The sequence below is a fragment of the Pyxicephalus adspersus genome, chromosome 4 (genome assembly GCF_032062135.1).
Source record: "Pyxicephalus adspersus chromosome 4, UCB_Pads_2.0, whole genome shotgun sequence".
Taxonomy (NCBI): Eukaryota; Metazoa; Chordata; class Amphibia; order Anura; family Pyxicephalidae; genus Pyxicephalus; species Pyxicephalus adspersus.
This window is the reverse complement of record NC_092861.1, coordinates 228,660-245,707: the sequence shown is the minus strand read 5'-3', so window position 1 is coordinate 245,707 and position 17,048 is coordinate 228,660. Positions and strand designations below refer to the sequence as shown.

Sequence of the window (17,048 nt, the reverse complement as noted above, 5' to 3'; positions counted from 1 at the left end):
CCCGGCTTCTCATGCTGCATTGGTACATGTCCCCCATGGCAGTACCCGGCTTCCCATGCTGCATTGGTACATGTCCCCCGTGGCAGTATCCGGCTTCCCATGCTGCATTGGTACATGTCCCCCATAGCAGTACCTAGCTCCCTATTCTCCCCTCCCAGCTGGTAGCACAAGGCTGCTCTTCTATACAGAAGGGGAACATTTGGTTACATTTAGCTGAGCCGGAGATGGAGGAATGTGGATAAACAGACCAGTCGGGGCCCCGAACAGTAGCTGATGGGCCCCTAGGGATGTTTTCAATTAATTCTCCACACAGGGAATGACATAAATCATTGTTTAATTAATGGCAGGTAGAGGAAATATCTCGCCTCTGTAAAAGAGGGAATCTGGCGTCTGTTCGCAGGAGGTGGAGCCAAAGTCAGCCATGTGGAGGAATGTGAATCGGCGATCTGTAATTCTGTGAACTTTTGGCCACATTCTGCCTAATCCAAAACAGTTCTATGAAGGTCATGTGACTCACCGCCAACACGATGGAACATTACGAGGACATTCTCTAATGTGTGGAACCAATCAGAAGTGTTTACCAATATCTGATCTTTATCACCTTCAACACAGAGTACCTCTGATAGTATCGTATTACTGGTTGGAGCTTTGCCAGCCAATAGCACTGGGCCATTATTTTCTACCATTATTATTATTATTGATAAATACAATTATTTTATTATCATCTATTGGTGTGAAAATATCAGTGTATGGCAGAGTCAGACGCTTTTCACCCAGACATCTGATCCAGGAATAAATTGGTGACGCCATTGATCTGTGGGGGGATGTCAGAGCAGAATTGTATGGCGGTATTTGGGATGGTGGTGATTGGTTGTCACATGAACACTTCCTGATCTGTAAGGGAAGAATTCTCTGCTTTTCTCCTTAGCTGGGATTTTCTGTGATCTGGATTTCCATTCTGCTTTTCTTGTAGATGAAGTATTTCTGCAGCCGCCAACGTCAAGTTTAAAGTTACACTCCGGAGGGGGGGGGGGGGGGTTGTATATTATTCCAAAGCATTCTGGGAAAATCATCAGAGCTTTGGGTGAAGGAAGAAGGGGGCTGAAATCTCTCCAATCAGCAGAAACTTCCCGCCGACATTAACCTATTGCAATCACTGGCAGACAGATCCCGGGCACTGCTGTGATCAATCAAATCTGATGCCAGCACTGCACGGGATCTCTCAGTAAGGTGGAAAGGTAATGGGTACTGCTTTATGGCATCCTCCAAACTTGTTATTTAAAGGATCGCTCCCCTATACTGCACCGGTCCCACAAAGCACTGCCCAGCTCCTCATGCCACATTGGTACATGTCCCCATGGCACTGCCCAGCTCCTCATGCCACATTGATACATGTCCCCCGATGTTTCCTAACAATCCTTTAACTGAAGTTTTATGTTTATGTGGAATGTGTGTTTCCCATCCAGGGAGCAGATAACAGGAAATAACCGAGAGTTCAGTGAAACTGCCATGGTGTGCATTCACCCACAGTGACAAGTGTGATTTATTACAACAGATTTAGCACTGGAGGTGTCCAGCACATCCGCTAGATCACTGACGTTTCAACAATTCTCTCAGTGGCTGACACACTGAGGGGCCACACGGATTACCAGATCTGTGTCAGGTTTATTGTATCACCCAGGTTTTCTTATGATCGTTGATTCACCCAGGCCCTGTGTGTTGGTATTATACCAGTGGCAGAGGTCACATGATCATAGAAAGAAATGTCCATATTACTCAGCAATGACTCCCCCAATAGCAGGAACTGAAGGAAAAGCGCTACATATTATGTTGGCGCTATATAGATCCTGTTTATTATAATAACTGAAGGACACTTTTGTGCCCTCCATGTTCCAGGATTTCTCTGCCATGGTAATGGTTTAATGTCTTCCACTTTCTGCCACAAGACGAGATATAGAAATGGATGTGTTGGCAGAGGGGAGACTTGTAATGGGATTACAAATATTTTCCCATCGTTATATCACAGACACAATCCAATCCACGTCTGCCAGAGATACCTGAAATGAACTGCGAGTTACACTGAGCAGAGACAGAAATTCTGCACGATGCTGGAGCAGCTCCTCTCCTCCATATAACGAGGCCCCGAAATTCACCCTATGCTCCTCTCTATTCCTCCAATTTTTGGATGAATCCACACACAGAGAATATTCTCCCAGGATAGCTACAGATCATAAATCAGCACGTAACATGGGTGAATGTTGGGGTGTGTATGGGATCCAGATCTTTCCTTCTCTTCAGTCTCCCCCATATAACAAGGCCCTGATATTCACTCTGTGCTCCTCTCTATTTCCCCAATTTATGGATGAATCCACAGATCCTAATAGTAATTTACAAATATTCTCCAAGCATATCAACAAATCATAAATCAGCACAATATGAGATGTGTGAATGTTGGGGTGTGCGTGCTCTGACACCACTGAGGGCTCCAGGGGATTTCTCTTCCTCTGTCTCCTCCATGTGTTTTAGACTTCCAGGGTCTGGCCAGGATTCACCCATCAATACAATATAATATATCATGTATATTATTTCAGGGTCAGATGGTGGTCTATGATTGGTCTGTATGTGTTTGGGGACCTAGAGCCCAATGATTGGGGGAGTATTATTTGAGACAGAGGATGAATACAGCGGACGGTCAGCAGCTGCTCGGATGACACTCAGCAGTGTGGGAAGCCCCATATAGGGGACGTTTGTATATTGGATGCGGGGAGGCTGCACAGGAAATCCTTATATACAGAATACGAGTATCATTGGAGATAATAGAGTTTACTAAACTGCTGCGACCCCGGAGATCTGCCACAAGGGGGGACATCCAGCACACAAGAATTAGAATTAGAACACCTCATATGGGGATCTGATAGAAGTCCTGACATTTGGGACACCACATACAGAGATCTATTAGAAATACCAGGATTGGGGACACCTCGTACAGAGATCTGATAGAAGTCCTGGGATAGGGGACACCTCATACATAGATCTGATAGAAGTCCCGGGACAGGGGACACCTCCAGGATAGGGGACACCTCATACAGAGATCTGATAGAAGTCACAGAATTTGTGACTTGATGTACAAAGTTCTTATGGTACTTCTGAAATATGCAACACCTTCTAGAGAATTCACAATTTATTCCTGGGTTGCTTCCATCTTTCCATGGACACCAAAAGAGAATGGAACAGATTGAACAATAAGGAAGTGCCATGGCAGTGTTGGGGTATTGGGACTGGTTGACTCCCAGGGGGTAATATAGAAAGGAGGCAATGGTTATACAGGGACTGTCAAGGCACATCAGTGACACCACCATAGTACATAGTATATTACACAGAGCAGACTTCGGTGATTTGCTGAAAGGAGACTCCGGTTATGCCACTGCCCCCGGTCTGATATGTCATTAACCCATGGGGGGCAGGAATCTGTTCAGGAAAATAAATGATAAAAATGTGAAGCAAAGACGATTTTTCCTCACACAAACAGAAATTTAAATATTCCGGCACTGCGCGGGGAATAAACAAAGAAGACGCCAGACATTGCAGCCGTTCTCAGGATTTCATCATTCTTTCTGAGGATTACACTAACTGCCCAAATTATCGGGGCAACAAATCTACATCCCTCCCCCCTTCTTCCATTCCCCTCCCCCTCCAATTATTTACACACCCAACACACAAACATTTTGAACTCTGCCAACACTGACAGAAAGATAAAAAGAGACTTCAGGACATATATTCAGCCCCCTGAATCCCCCTGGAAAGACCCCGATGGGTTCCAGGCCTCAGCAGCACCTGGATTGTATTACACTGACAGCTGCTCTGATTTGCAGGGATAAAGATTTCCCTGAGAATATTCTGCCCTTTTATGGAGAAAGAACGAGGAGGCGATAGAACCCCATAGCAGGGGTCCGGTATATGCAAATCCATGTATAATAGACTCATATCAGAAATGATGGGGGAGGGGGATGAACCCCATAGAAGGGGTCTGGTATATGGACTCCTTGGAAGATGAGCTGCAGACCCCTCTAGCATATTGGGTGATGAGCTGCAGACCCCTCCTCCAGCATATTGGGAGATGAGGTGCAGACCCCTCCTCTAGCATATTTAGAGATGAGCTGCAGACCCCTCCCCCCTACATCCCCAACACCATTCATATCTCAAGAACAGACTCTGACCCAACAATCACCCCACCAACAGCCAGGGGCAATGTGTGGAGGTTAGGGCACGCACATGTGCACATCCCACAATGCAATCCATTCATACAGAGGAGCTCACAGAAGGCAAATCATGTACAGTATATGGCAACTGTCACACTGCAATAGTGCAGTACACAGGGCACACCACCAACCCACTATACATTACAGTGTCACCACCTAGTGGATAAACGGGGCACTGCAGTAGCCACACCACCAGTCCAGTAATATTACAATACAATGCACTTTGTAAAGCGCTGTGTATTATATCAGAGCTATATAAATAATATTTATTGTAAATAATCAATGAGTAACTCCCTCTAATAGTCCAATTGTGCACTACAGTGGCCACAGCAATAGCCCAGTCTTCATAACACACAGTATCACCACCTTGTGGACATAAAAGGCACTACAACAGTAACAGCACCTAGCAGAAATAGTACAAAGCTTCCCAAAATCTATATCTAGGAAAATCAATTGTCACAGTCTTACCCCCCACCCTTACCTTCGTGTACCAGCAGCTCAGTGTGTCTGCAATGTGGGGCATATCAATGGAGGGCAGTCACAGACTCAGGGCTGCTCATTGAACGGCACTGGCATCCTGCACTGTAGAGTTGAACAAGGACGCAGATCCCAATTCCAGGAAGGTCAGGTGACCTCCTCCTAACATGGCAAGGATAAGATAAGGATGTGATTGGTTTTTCATCACTGTTCATACCACATTCGCCTGAAGTCCCTGCAAACCGTGGAACTCCAGAAATTCTCCACTGTGGATTTTACACCTTGGGGAGCATGGAGAGCATCTCAGGGCCAGGCCATACGAAAAGGGCAGCTATAGAGTGGGCAGAAGGGGAATTATCCACATACATGGCTGCAACGGCAACCCCCAACTGTCCATCCCTGGGCCCAATGGGGGTAAAACAATGGTGAATGGTAAAAAAAAAATCACATGACCAGAGGGGCACATACTGATAGGGGCTCCCCTGCACTGTGATTTCCATCTATAGCTGGGGATATGGTGGGAATTTCATGAGACCCCCAAAGCTTCGCACTGTCTGAGGATAGTGATCTCCTGCTGATCTGATCATCATGGCTGGTAATAAATAGTGACAGAACAGTGATGGTGCTAAACATATAATATGATGGATGGGGGGGTCACCAATAATAATGTTTATGCTACAATACAACCTAGAATGGTCTGTTCTCAAAAAGGGCCCTTAGGTTGGCCAACCAATCCCAGCTGGCTTCATACATGGGTACCAAACCCCAATCTTGTACAGCAATATACCATTTATATCAGAGGACCCCAATCCTGTACAAAGATTTATCACATATGCCTGGGGACCCCGATCCTATACAGGAATATGCCATTTGTGATGGGTCATCAGGCAGGGGACCCCCAACCCTGTCCAGCTATTGGCTGCTGCAGAATACTAAACATTATCATTAATAAACAGGATTTATATAGCACCAACATATTATGCAGCGCTGTACATTAAAGAGGGATAAAAGCCTTTTATATAATCTGATGAGAAAGAGCCTTTGGTATTCTTGTCACTGGCTGCATGCTTGTTAGGAATCACTAGGCAGGGAACACAAAATTTGGCAGGGAAGGTCCCCCTACCTGCTCAAGGAAGAGGAGAAAGGTGAGGAGCAGGTGACAGGTGAGGGGCAGAGAGATGAGGCGCAGGTGGCAGACGAGGAGGCCAGGGATAGAAGGGAGGAGAAAGGTGAGGCGCAGGCGATGGGCCTGGGATAGGAGGGAGGAGAAAGGTGAGGAGCAGGTGACAGGTGAGGGGCCTGAGATAGGAGGGGCAGAGAGGTGAGGAGCGGGTGACAGGTGAGGGGAAGAGAGGCACAGGTGACAGGCGAGGGGCCTGGGATAGGAAAGAGGTGAGGTGCAGGCGATGGGCCTGGGATTGGGGGGAGGAGAAAGGTGAGGAGCAGGTGAAAGGTGTGGGGCCCGAGATAGGAGTGGCAGAGAGGTAAAGGCGCAGGTGACAGGCAAGGGGCCTGGGATAGGAGGGAGAAAGGAGGTGAGGTGCAGGTGATGGGCCTGGGATAGGAGGGAGGTGAAAGGTGAGGAGCAGTTGACAGGTGAAGGGCCTGAGATAGGTGGGGCAGAGAGGTAAGGTGCAGGTGACAGGCGAGGGGCCTGGGATAGGAGGGAGAAAAGAGGTGAGGTGCACGTGATGGGCCTGGGATAGGAAGGAGGAGAAGGTGAGGAGCAGGTGACAGGTGATAGGCTGAGGATAGGAGTGGCAGAGAGGTAAAGGCGCAGGTGACAGGCAAGGGGCCTGGGATAGGAGGGAAGAAGGAAGTGAGGTGCAGGTGATGGGCCTGGGATAGGAGGGAGGTGAAAGGTGAGGAGCAGTTGACAGGTGAAGGGCCTGAGATAGGAGTGGCAGAGAGGTAAAGGCACAGGTGGGATAGAAGGGAGGGAGGAGGAGAGAGGTGAGGGGCCTGGATGAGGAGGGAGGAGGAGAGAGGTACCATTACAGAGGGACAGTTAGTGTCAGGACTATGGAGTTTGTACAGCGCCGTGTAAGATGATGGCGCTATATAAATACTGTATAATAATACACAACTGACGCAGCAGAAAGGTAACAATAGGAAGAAGAGAGAAAAATCATTTGTTCCAGGCATCCTTCTTGGGGTATGTGTATTGCTCCACAATAAATGTATTCTATACAATTCCACACAGCTTAATACAATTTTCTACCCTTTGGTAAATGAAGGTACACCGTCCGCACTTTCTGCAAAAATCACAACGTGGAGGGAGAAATTGGTGTAAGAACAGTCCGTGTGGGTGAGTTGGTTAGTTGCTTGGAGGCATCTAATGATGTGTAGTCCTCAGGGGGGGCACACTACTAGTAAGGTTGATGTGAGAGAAATGTTACTATGAAACTCATAAAAAATTAGACATTAGGAATATAAAAGCAGGACGGAACGAATGTTACCCCAATATAATCATAGAATGAAGACAGAAGAGACAATTATCATTATCAGGGAGGAAAACATCGAATTATTTCATGAAAGAGGAGGAGACATTCCCTGGAAGAGGTGGGGTGCTCCTTATTGTCAGGAAGAAGGGGCAATCCCTCCAATTATCATAAAAGTAGAAGAAGGGAGGGTGACATTTTGTTTTATATTAGAAAGGGAGCAGGGAAATCTCCCTATCATCATCATGGCAGGTGGGAGGTTCCTCATAAAAGGAGAAACAACATTCTTTTTACTAAAATGACTTTCCTTCTCCGAAAAGAAGGAGAGAAGACGCCGGTGGTCGTAGGAGACATGAGGATGGAACGCCGGTGGTGGTAAAAGAAGGGGAGATGAGACGCCGGTGGTGGTAAAAGAAGGGGGTGTGGGACTTCGGGGGTCGTAGAAGAAGGGGAGATGAGACGTTAGTGGTCATAGAAAGGAAGATGAGACGCCGGTGGTGGTGAAAGAAGGGGAGATGGGACTTTGGGGGTCATAGAAGAAAGGGAGATGTGACGTTAGTGGTTATAGAAGAGGGGGGAGATGAGATGTCAGTGCTTGTAGATGGGGAGAAGAGACGTTGGTCTTCATAGAAGAAGGGGAGAAGAGACGTTGGTCTTCATAAGAGAAGGGGGAGACATTTTTGAATGGTCTTAATGGTGGATTGTTGTCCATATATATCTGTTCCATCACCCGCAGGCAGGAACAGCGCCTACAACTGGCTCATATGCTGTACAACAACGTTATAAGCACTGACCAGACAAGGTGGAAACATTCACCTTACTAATATAATAACCAGTATGGGAATAAAATGACGGAACCTAAGAGGAGAGGGCCGAGCTGGAAACCCAGGGACCAATATTGGCTGCCCCTAAATATCATACATGTAAGGGGCATGGTGGGAGGGATGTACCAGGGACTAAGGGAAGGAGATGAGGAATGGGGGAAAAACAATATAGGAAGATGGCACTGACTGAACAAGTAACATCAGTACTGCTCTGCATAATACGTTGGCGCTATATATATAATGTTTATTAATAATATTCTGCATTCCTCATGTAGTCACCCACCAGTGCCACGGCCGGAGTCTGTGGTTCCGGGCACTCTAGGCACCACGTCAGTGGCGATTATTTTCTCCATCACACGCTCATATGGCCAGAATGAAATATGGAGCCCGGGGCCCCCGGATGTTCTCTGATGTTTGTCGATTCTGCTCAGCTTCTCCTTCACCTTGCGTTTTATATCTGCAAATCTTTTCTTACAGTTCTGTACGGAGCGCGGACAGGCCGAGACAGCATTGACGGCGGAAGTGATCTCCCTCCAGAGGACGTTCTTGGCTATGGTGGAATTTCGGGCCGCTAATCTGCCAAACAGCTTGTCGTAGTGCGGCATAACGCTGCGTATCAGGACGTCATTCTCCTCGTCTGAAAAACGAATATTCCGCTGACGCTCTCGCTCCGCCCCATGCTGTGATTGGCTGGAATCATCGCGAAGTAAATCTGGAGGAAGACAAATAAACAGAGAAAGATCAATATAAAAAGAATTATGGAACCCATTATAGTGACCCATACTGCCTGGGCTCCTCTCTGCCGTGTGACAGTGACCCATACTGCCTGGGCTAATCTCTGCCGTGTGACAGTGACCCATACTGCCTGGGCTCTGACACCCATCACCCCCATCTACCCCGATACCAATCATCACATCCCCAATTCATCTTTATCTGAGCACTGGTGGGATCATTAGCAGAGCAGCACAAATCTTATTCTATCCCCCTGCTCACATGACATCAATCACCAATCATCTCTCACCACTCTTTTCCTTCTCCGAGTCCTCACGCTGATACCCCCTCTGTGGGCATAAACCCCGCTCAGCCCCAGATTGAAGCTTTTCTGCATTCTCCGGAAATTTTGTGTAGCGGCCTAAAAAAAAAAAGTCACAGATCGTTACCGGACTACAATCCCCTCCAGCCAATCCCAACACCAGAGAACCCCCAACCCCCCCCCCCAAGGTTACCCCTATTTATACCCCATGGGGGGCAAGGAACACACTAGATATCCCCAGACACCCCATGACTCACCTACAGAGTTCAGGAGGAGGAAGTTGTCCTCCATCGCTCTTAGAAGGAAGCCGGCACCATGTTGTTTCTCATCTTACAGCTGACAATCAGGAAAGAACATTGCTGCTTGATAAAATGAATTGCCCCGTGTGTACCTACCTACCCCTCATCAGGTCCTGGTCTACACACAAATCATACAATGTCCTGGACTCATCCCAAGAAACAGAAATGTTAGGATTGCAGGGATTGGTCCTGAATTATCACATGACTCCAATCTTCCAATTAGACATTCAGCTGCAGCAGGAAAATCGATCAAAAAAAAGGGCAGAAGGTTAGTAAGGAAGGGGCAAAAATCCAAAGGAGAACTTTTATTATTTAATGTGGCAACAAATCATCTGAGAGGAATCAGGGGTCCCAGAGACCTCCCAGTACAAGGGTCCTGCTCAGGGGGTACATGTTGGGGCCCTTCTAGGACCTGGAAGCCCCTCCTGCGCGGAGGAGAGAGAGTGCCTAATGCAGGGGGAAGAGAGAGCGCGGGGACCCCAATACTGCCCCTATACAGAGGGGAAACCCCAATACTGCCCCATATACAGAGGGGGACCCCAATACTGCCCCATATACAGATGGGAACCCCAATACTGCCCCAGATACAGAGGGGGACCCCAATACTGCCCCCATACAGAGGGGAAACCCCAATACTGCCCCATATACAGAGGGGGACCCCAATACTGCCCCAGATACAGAGGGGGACTCCAATCCTGCCCCAGATACAGAGGGGGACCCCAATACTGCCCCATATACAGAGGGGAAACCCCAATACTGCCCCATATATAGAGAGGGACCCCAATACTGCCCCAGATACAGAGGGGGACCCCAATACTGCCCCCATACAGAGGGGAAACCCCAATACTGCCCCATATACAGATGGGAACCCCAATACTGCCCCAGATACAGAGGGGGATCCCAATACTGCCCCATATACAGAGGGGAAACCCCAATACTGCCCCATATATAGAGAGGGACCCCAATGTTGCCCCATGTACAGAGGGGAAACCCCGATACTGCCCCATATACAGAGGGGGGTCCCAATACTGCCCCATATACAGAGGGGGACTCTAATACTGCCCCATATACAGAGGGGAAACCCCAATATTGCCCCATATACAGAGGGGGACCCCAATACTGCCCCATATACAGGGGGGTCCCCAATACTGCCCCATACACAGAGGGGAAACCCCAATACTGCCCCATATATAGAGAGGGACCCCAATGTTGCCCCATGTACAGAGGGGAAACCCCGATACTGCTCCATATACAGAGGGGGACCCCAATACTGCCCCATATACAGAGGGGGGGTCCCAATACTGCCCCATATACAGAAGGGAAACTCTAATACTGCCCCATATATAGAGAGGGACCCCAATGTTGCCCCATGTACAGATGGGAAACCCCAATACTGCCCCATATACAGAGGGGGGTCCCAATACTGCCCCATATACAGAGGGGAAACCCCAATACTGCCCCATATATAGAGGGGGGTCCCAATACTGCCCCATATACAGAGGGGAAACCCCAATACTGCCCCATATACAGAGGGGGACCCCAATACTGCCCCATATACAGAGGGGAAATACCACCCGGCTGAAAAAATTTTCTGGGGAGAACACGGAGATGGAGGATACTATATAAAATGTTATATTCAGGTGTGTATAGAGAGGTACTCAGACCCTAATGCTGCCCTATATACAGGGGTAGGTAGCTATGTAATGTTATACAGAGGTAGGTCCCTATGTATAGAAGTATCCTGGCATGTAAAGAGGGGCATTGGGGTGTATAATACAGAGGAATTTACCCCTCCTTGTAATAATTATCTTTCAGTGAGGGAATGTTCTCTGTATGTTATATTCTCACTTTATATTTGTATCATTGTTCTTTCCCTATGCTCCCATAATAAACCATGTGTGGGGTCCAGGATGGTGACACGGAGTAAACAGTCCACAACCTGTCCTTATGGTGAGTGCTTTGCAAGTCCGAGGCATGGGGATGATGGGGGTTACCCTTCTACCAGGGAGCTTTAAAGACTGGGGGGCTGATACCCCCTCTCTTCACCAATCTTCTACCACAGTCCTCCATCAAAGACCCCACACGAATGGGCGGGGGGTGTTGTTCCTCCTCTAAACTCCACCCTGTATCAGGGACCTCAAAACAATGAATTGATGCTTCCACCCTCCCGCCGGGTACCTCAGAACTTTGGGGGCTTCAGAGGTTTCACTTCTTTTCTTCACTCCATCTTCCCAATGGGGACCTCATGAGGATGGGCTCTCAACTTCCCAATGGTGACCTCATGCGGATGGACACAACCTCCTAATGAAGACCTCAAGAGGATGTGCACTTAACCTCCCAATGGCGATCTCACGTGGATGGGCACTCAACCATCCAATGGGGATCTCACGAGGATGGGCACTCAACCTCCATTTGGGGACCTCACGAGGATGGACACCCAACCTTCTAATGGAGACCTCAGATAGATGGGCACCCAACCTCCTAGAGGGGTCCTCATAAGGACGGGCACCCAACCTCCCAATGGGGACCTCCTGAGGATGGGCCCCCAACCTCCCAACGGGGACCTCACGAGGAAGGACACCTAACCTTCCATTGGGGACCTCACGTGGATGGGCACTCAACTTTTCTAATGGGGACCTCACGAGGATGGGCACTTAACCCCCCAATGGGGACCTCACGAGGATAGACACTCAACCCTTCCAATGGGGATCTCCTGAAGATGGGCAGCCAACCTCCCAATGGGGACCTCACAAGGATGGGCACCTTGCCTCCCAATGGGGACCTCACGTGGATGGGCACTCAACTTTTCCAATGGGGACCTCAAGAGGATGGGCATCAACCTCCTAATGGGGACCTCACAAGGATGGACACTCAACCTCCCAATGGGGACCTCACAAGGATAGATACTCATCTCCCCAATGGCGACCTCATAAGGATAGACACTCAACCCTTCCAATTGGGGACCTCACAAGGATGGACACCTAACCTCCCAATGGGGACCTCAGGTGGATGGGCACTCAACTTTTTCAATGGGGACCTCACAAGGATGGACACTCAACCTCCCAATGGGGACCTCACGAGGATGGACACAACCTCCCAATGGGGACTTGACGAGGATGGACACTCAACCTCTCAATGGGGACCTCACGAGGATGGACACGCAACCTCCCAATGGGGACCTCACAAGGATAGACACGCCCAATGGGGACCTCACGAGGATGGGCACTCAACCTCCCTTGATTAATCCATCTCTAAGAGATCCCCATCCCCCTGCCATGGCTCCTTTCTTTGTCTGAACTCAGCCCAGAGATGGTGGGAACCCTTCAAAAGAACTACACATATAGAGATACAAAGATCAACAAATCCTGAGATAAAGGAAACCTTTCCTGATTTTTTACCCAGCATGCACCAAGTCTTGTATTATCAGTCCAAACATGCAAACATAAAAGTTGACCATTATGTTTCTCTTCAGGGTGCAGTTGAGAGAGTTGATTGGTGGTGATGGAGGCTCAAGATTCCAGTATTGGCAGATTGATCGGCACCATCTTGTGAGACTGACGAAGCTTCGTATACCAGCCTGGTGCCATGATGCAGAAGGAGGGGCCAGACCTGGAGCTCTGTGCGAATTCCCTCCTTGGTGAGTGTTGGGTACGTGCATGAGGTCTGTTCTGTATTTGACCTCTCCCTGTCCCCATCCCCCTGGGATTCACTTTCCATATTGAGATTTTATCTAAGGATGAGTGAAAATGTAGGCATTATGATACCATATATTGTACTGCAATGACCGGGAGTGAAAGGAAGCTGTTTTGTGGTGAATGTACAGGGAAAATGGGTTCAAATGTCCCCTGAGGATACAGAAGTGACTTTTACCAATCCTGCAACACAAATTGCTGACTCTGCCTTTTATCCTGATGTCAACAATAAACCCAACCCTAGCTCTAAACCCTAACTGAACCAAACTCAAACTTTAACTCTTGGAACAGGACTAACCCCCTAACAATACCACTATTGTGTGCAGTGTGGTGCCAAACAAGGTTTTTGTTCTCCATCATTTCACAACGCATCATCTGAGTGTTGGTTTGACGCTATTTCATGTTTCTGGGTCTAATACCCATTTTGTGAAGATGACATCACCATGAAATATTATTTGGAATATCTGTGACCTATTACCTTCGTTTCCTCTGTAGATCACCGGCTTCTGGATTGCTGTGATGCCGACCAAACTCCATCATTCCTGACAGATGGAGATCCGGAGAGCTTACAACATCCTACTAATGGGAAGATGATTGACGCCATTTGTCCAGGTGAGTTTGCTGGAGGCAGAGTTACGAGGTTCTAGTATTCTATGTCTATATACATGACAACCAGGGCAGGAGAGAGCAGCCTTTTGGAGAAACAAAGTGATGCCAACCCCAGCCAAAACTAAAGTAGGTCAGTGGAAAAAATACATTTTACATTGGTGGTGAGTGGAAAGAATGTCCCCCTTACAGATAGCTGGAAAGAGCTTGAGGAACCCTTGTAGACCTCTGGAAGAACCCTTGGAGAGCCACAGGGGAACCATAGGGTTCAATGGACCACTGGTTGAGATTTGCTGGTCTAATGAGTGAGAAGCATCTACACATTATTTGTTGCTGCTTGACTTTTTTGAATATCTTTAAACATGCAATTATATTACTGAAGTGTGAATGGTAGGTGAGTCTGATGTTAGGATTTACGCACGGACACAACAAATATAAATGTTTTGTATCTCATTTTATCTTTAGTTGGTGATTCCAGTCCCCCAAGAGAAGCCGCCCCAACTGCTGACGCATCCCACACAACAGATGACTTCCTACTGCAAACTCCAAGGAGAAGAAACCGCAGGACAAGGTGTGACCCGGTGAAGGTCCTGTCAGCTGATATTCCAATTGGCTGCAGGGCTTTTGGGCCCCTGACAATCCCTACCAGTCATAGGAGAACCATCCTAAACCAAGGACTTGTGTTTGGTGGGTTGGAGAGTGAAGAATGTTTGGACTCTGCTCTGACTATGGACTTGGGGTCATTTATTTGTATTGAGTGTGGTCAAAGCTTTTCTCAGGAGACTTCATACACTGAGCACCGACAGTTGCACAGTAATCCCTATGGTCCTAATGTTCTTACTGCCAGTAGTAAAGTATGTGATGGTGACACTGACGTCCACTCTGCAGAGCAGAAGCGTTTAGGTAAAGAATTTGTGTGTGCAGATTGTGGTAAAACCTTCATTGGGAAGTCCAATCTCATTGTTCATCAGCGCTCACACACCGGCGAGAAACCATACGGCTGCATCTTCTGTGGAAAACACTTTGGACGAAGTTCAGTACTTCGGAAACACGAGCGCATTCACACAGGGGAAAAGCCGTATGCCTGCGTTTACTGTGGGAAACAGTTCAGCCAGAATTCTGGGCTGAAGAACCATGAGCGAATTCACACAGGTGAAAAACCATACGCTTGTATCGAATGTGGGCGGCGCTTCAGCCAGAGCGCAGACCTCATGGTTCATTATAGGACCCACACGGGTGAAAAGCCCTTTATATGTATCGAGTGTGGGAACAGCTTCATCCGAAGCTCTGACCTGGTCATACACCAAAGAACTCATTCTGGCATCAAACCATTTACTTGTACAGACTGTGGGAAAAGCTTTAGCCAGAGATCCCAAATTATACGCCACCGCAGAACCCACACAGGTGAGCGCCCGTTTACCTGTGAAGTGTGCAGAAAAAGCTTTATTCTCAGCTCAGAACTAAAGAAACATCACCGTGTCCATACAGGGGAGAAGCCTTACAAGTGTAAAGATTGTGGAAAGTCCTTCCGCCATTGCTCCAACATGAGTCGCCATCAGAAGATGCACATTGACCTGGAGCTTCTCTAGCTGTGACAACATTGGTGGTTCCTGTGCCTATTCTTTGGTAGACAAGCCGTGTGTTTCACTTACTTCTCTACCATCAGAAGATGCACATTGATCTGGAGCTTCTCTAGATGTGACACCATGGTCTGGACTGTGTGTACTTCATTGACATCTCCACCATGAATGTCCAATGCACAGGCACCAAAGCTCTTCTAGAAGTGAGCACCATCACAGCTCCGTTAGAAGGTACACTTAGAGATTATGAACACAGTCGTGTCTTCTGTCCTTCTCGTATCACTGCACCATAAATGTCCATCAAAAAATACACACAAGCTCCTCTAGGAGTGAGCAGTATCACCATCACAGATCTACTGCTATCATAAGGTAGAAATGGAGTTCAAGTTTCCATTAGATATGAACACAGTCGTGTCTTCTGTCCCTCTCATTTTACTTCTCTACCATGAATGTCCATCCCCTGTGAATGTGAGCACAGTTATCGCTTCTGTTCATCTTTCATGTGATATACAAGGTTGTGTTTTTTTCACTGCTCTGCCAAAACCTTCCTCTGAAGATACACATGGAATTCAAGTTCCTACAGGTGTGAGCTCAGTCATAGTTCTTTCAACCTCATTCCATTTCTCCACCATGGAGAATAGCCATGGAGCTTGAGCTTTTCCAGATGATAGCATCATCATCATCACATTTCATGGGGTAAGCTGTGTGTGTTCCGGTCACTACACCACCATAAAGCTGGCACCAGAGAACACAAATGGATGTGGACCTCCTCAGTCAAGGCACAGTCCTGACTTCTCTTCCTCTCGTATGAGCTGTGCCTAATCCATGAGTAAAGGTTGAATGGCCCTAACATTGTTTGCAGTTCCTGTTTATAATCCAACACATATCATGGGCTCTCAGCTCCTCTTTATCAGATTTTAGCTGAAGCGGGAAATATCTGGACGGATAAAAACAAGGATTCTTCTGGGACTTTGCTATAAATGGATTGCTTCCGTGTGTGAATACTTCAGTCTACCATGTCCTTCTTAAGATACACATGGACTAACTTCCTCTAGCACCAAAATCAGAGAATCTTTGTTCTCTCCTGTAGGATCTGCCTACCCCTATGATTTACACATTTACACTGCCACTCATACAGAACCAAGGTCCAGGTTCTAGGTCAGACATTTCCAGGTATCACTTTATATATCCTAACAGTATTGAACTTGTATGGGTCCTACTACAGGTGCACTTTAATCTGAACTGGGTGTATTCATGTTATAAATTCTATGTGTTCCGGTACTTTGCACAAAGTCTGCTTGTTGTTCCAGCCATCTCTAGACAACACAATATCCGTCTGTCAGTGTTACGAGAATGTGTTTTGTTGTTATGAGTGCAGTCTTTGTACTACCGATCAATAAATTGTGTTTTCTAAAGACCCTGTTCACCAATGCTAGAGGTCCAGCAAACAAGATAGGGGAGTTGGAAGCCTCTTATAGGGTTTTATATCTGGGATATGTTTATTTCCCTAGTGGGTGAACTTGATGGATTAATGCCTTTTTTCAACCTAACCTACTATGTATCTATATTTCATCCTTCATTAGGATCCTTTGTAATAAACTCCCGGAGAGGTGAGTTAGATATAACTTTGTAATACAAAGCCTGGAATTTGGACAGCTGTGAGGGCGCAGTGGGGCCCAGTTGTGAAGGCGTCTAAAGTACCAGAACCCGGTAATGTGCAGTACTGGTAGGAATATAAAGAAGACTTTCCTGGAATTGAAAGAGAAGTCCGAAATACAATGACTTAAATCAAGAAAGATGAAAATAATGAGCAATCTGGGAAGTAACAACAGGAAAT

General features: G+C 47.3%; 2 protein-coding genes across 3 annotated transcripts; one reads left to right on the top strand and one right to left on the bottom strand.

Annotated features, from left to right (window-relative positions):
* Positions 1-8,220: 8,220 nt before the first annotated feature.
* LOC140327936 (myb-related transcription factor, partner of profilin-like) lies at positions 8,221-9,799 on the bottom strand. Its single transcript, XM_072407184.1, has 3 exons — positions 9,292-9,799; positions 9,023-9,133; positions 8,221-8,713 (listed from the first exon to the last, which is right to left on the bottom strand). Exons 1-3 carry the CDS (start codon positions 9,323-9,325, stop codon positions 8,277-8,279), a joined length of 582 nt encoding a protein of 193 aa, XP_072263285.1. The 5' UTR covers positions 9,326-9,799; the 3' UTR covers positions 8,221-8,276.
* Positions 9,800-10,907: 1,108 nt separating this feature from the next.
* LOC140327935 (uncharacterized) lies at positions 10,908-16,628 on the top strand. Of its 2 annotated transcripts, XM_072407182.1 has the most exons (4): positions 10,908-11,283; positions 12,806-12,970; positions 13,521-13,637; positions 14,097-16,628. In XM_072407182.1, exons 2-4 carry the CDS (start codon positions 12,919-12,921, stop codon positions 15,218-15,220), a joined length of 1,293 nt encoding a protein of 430 aa, XP_072263283.1. In that variant the 5' UTR covers positions 10,908-11,283; positions 12,806-12,918; the 3' UTR covers positions 15,221-16,628. The 2 variants fall into 2 exon arrangements, with proteins under 2 accessions (XP_072263283.1, XP_072263284.1); XM_072407183.1 differs by having other exon boundaries at positions 10,908-12,981.
* The last annotated feature ends 420 nt before the right edge of the window (positions 16,629-17,048 follow it).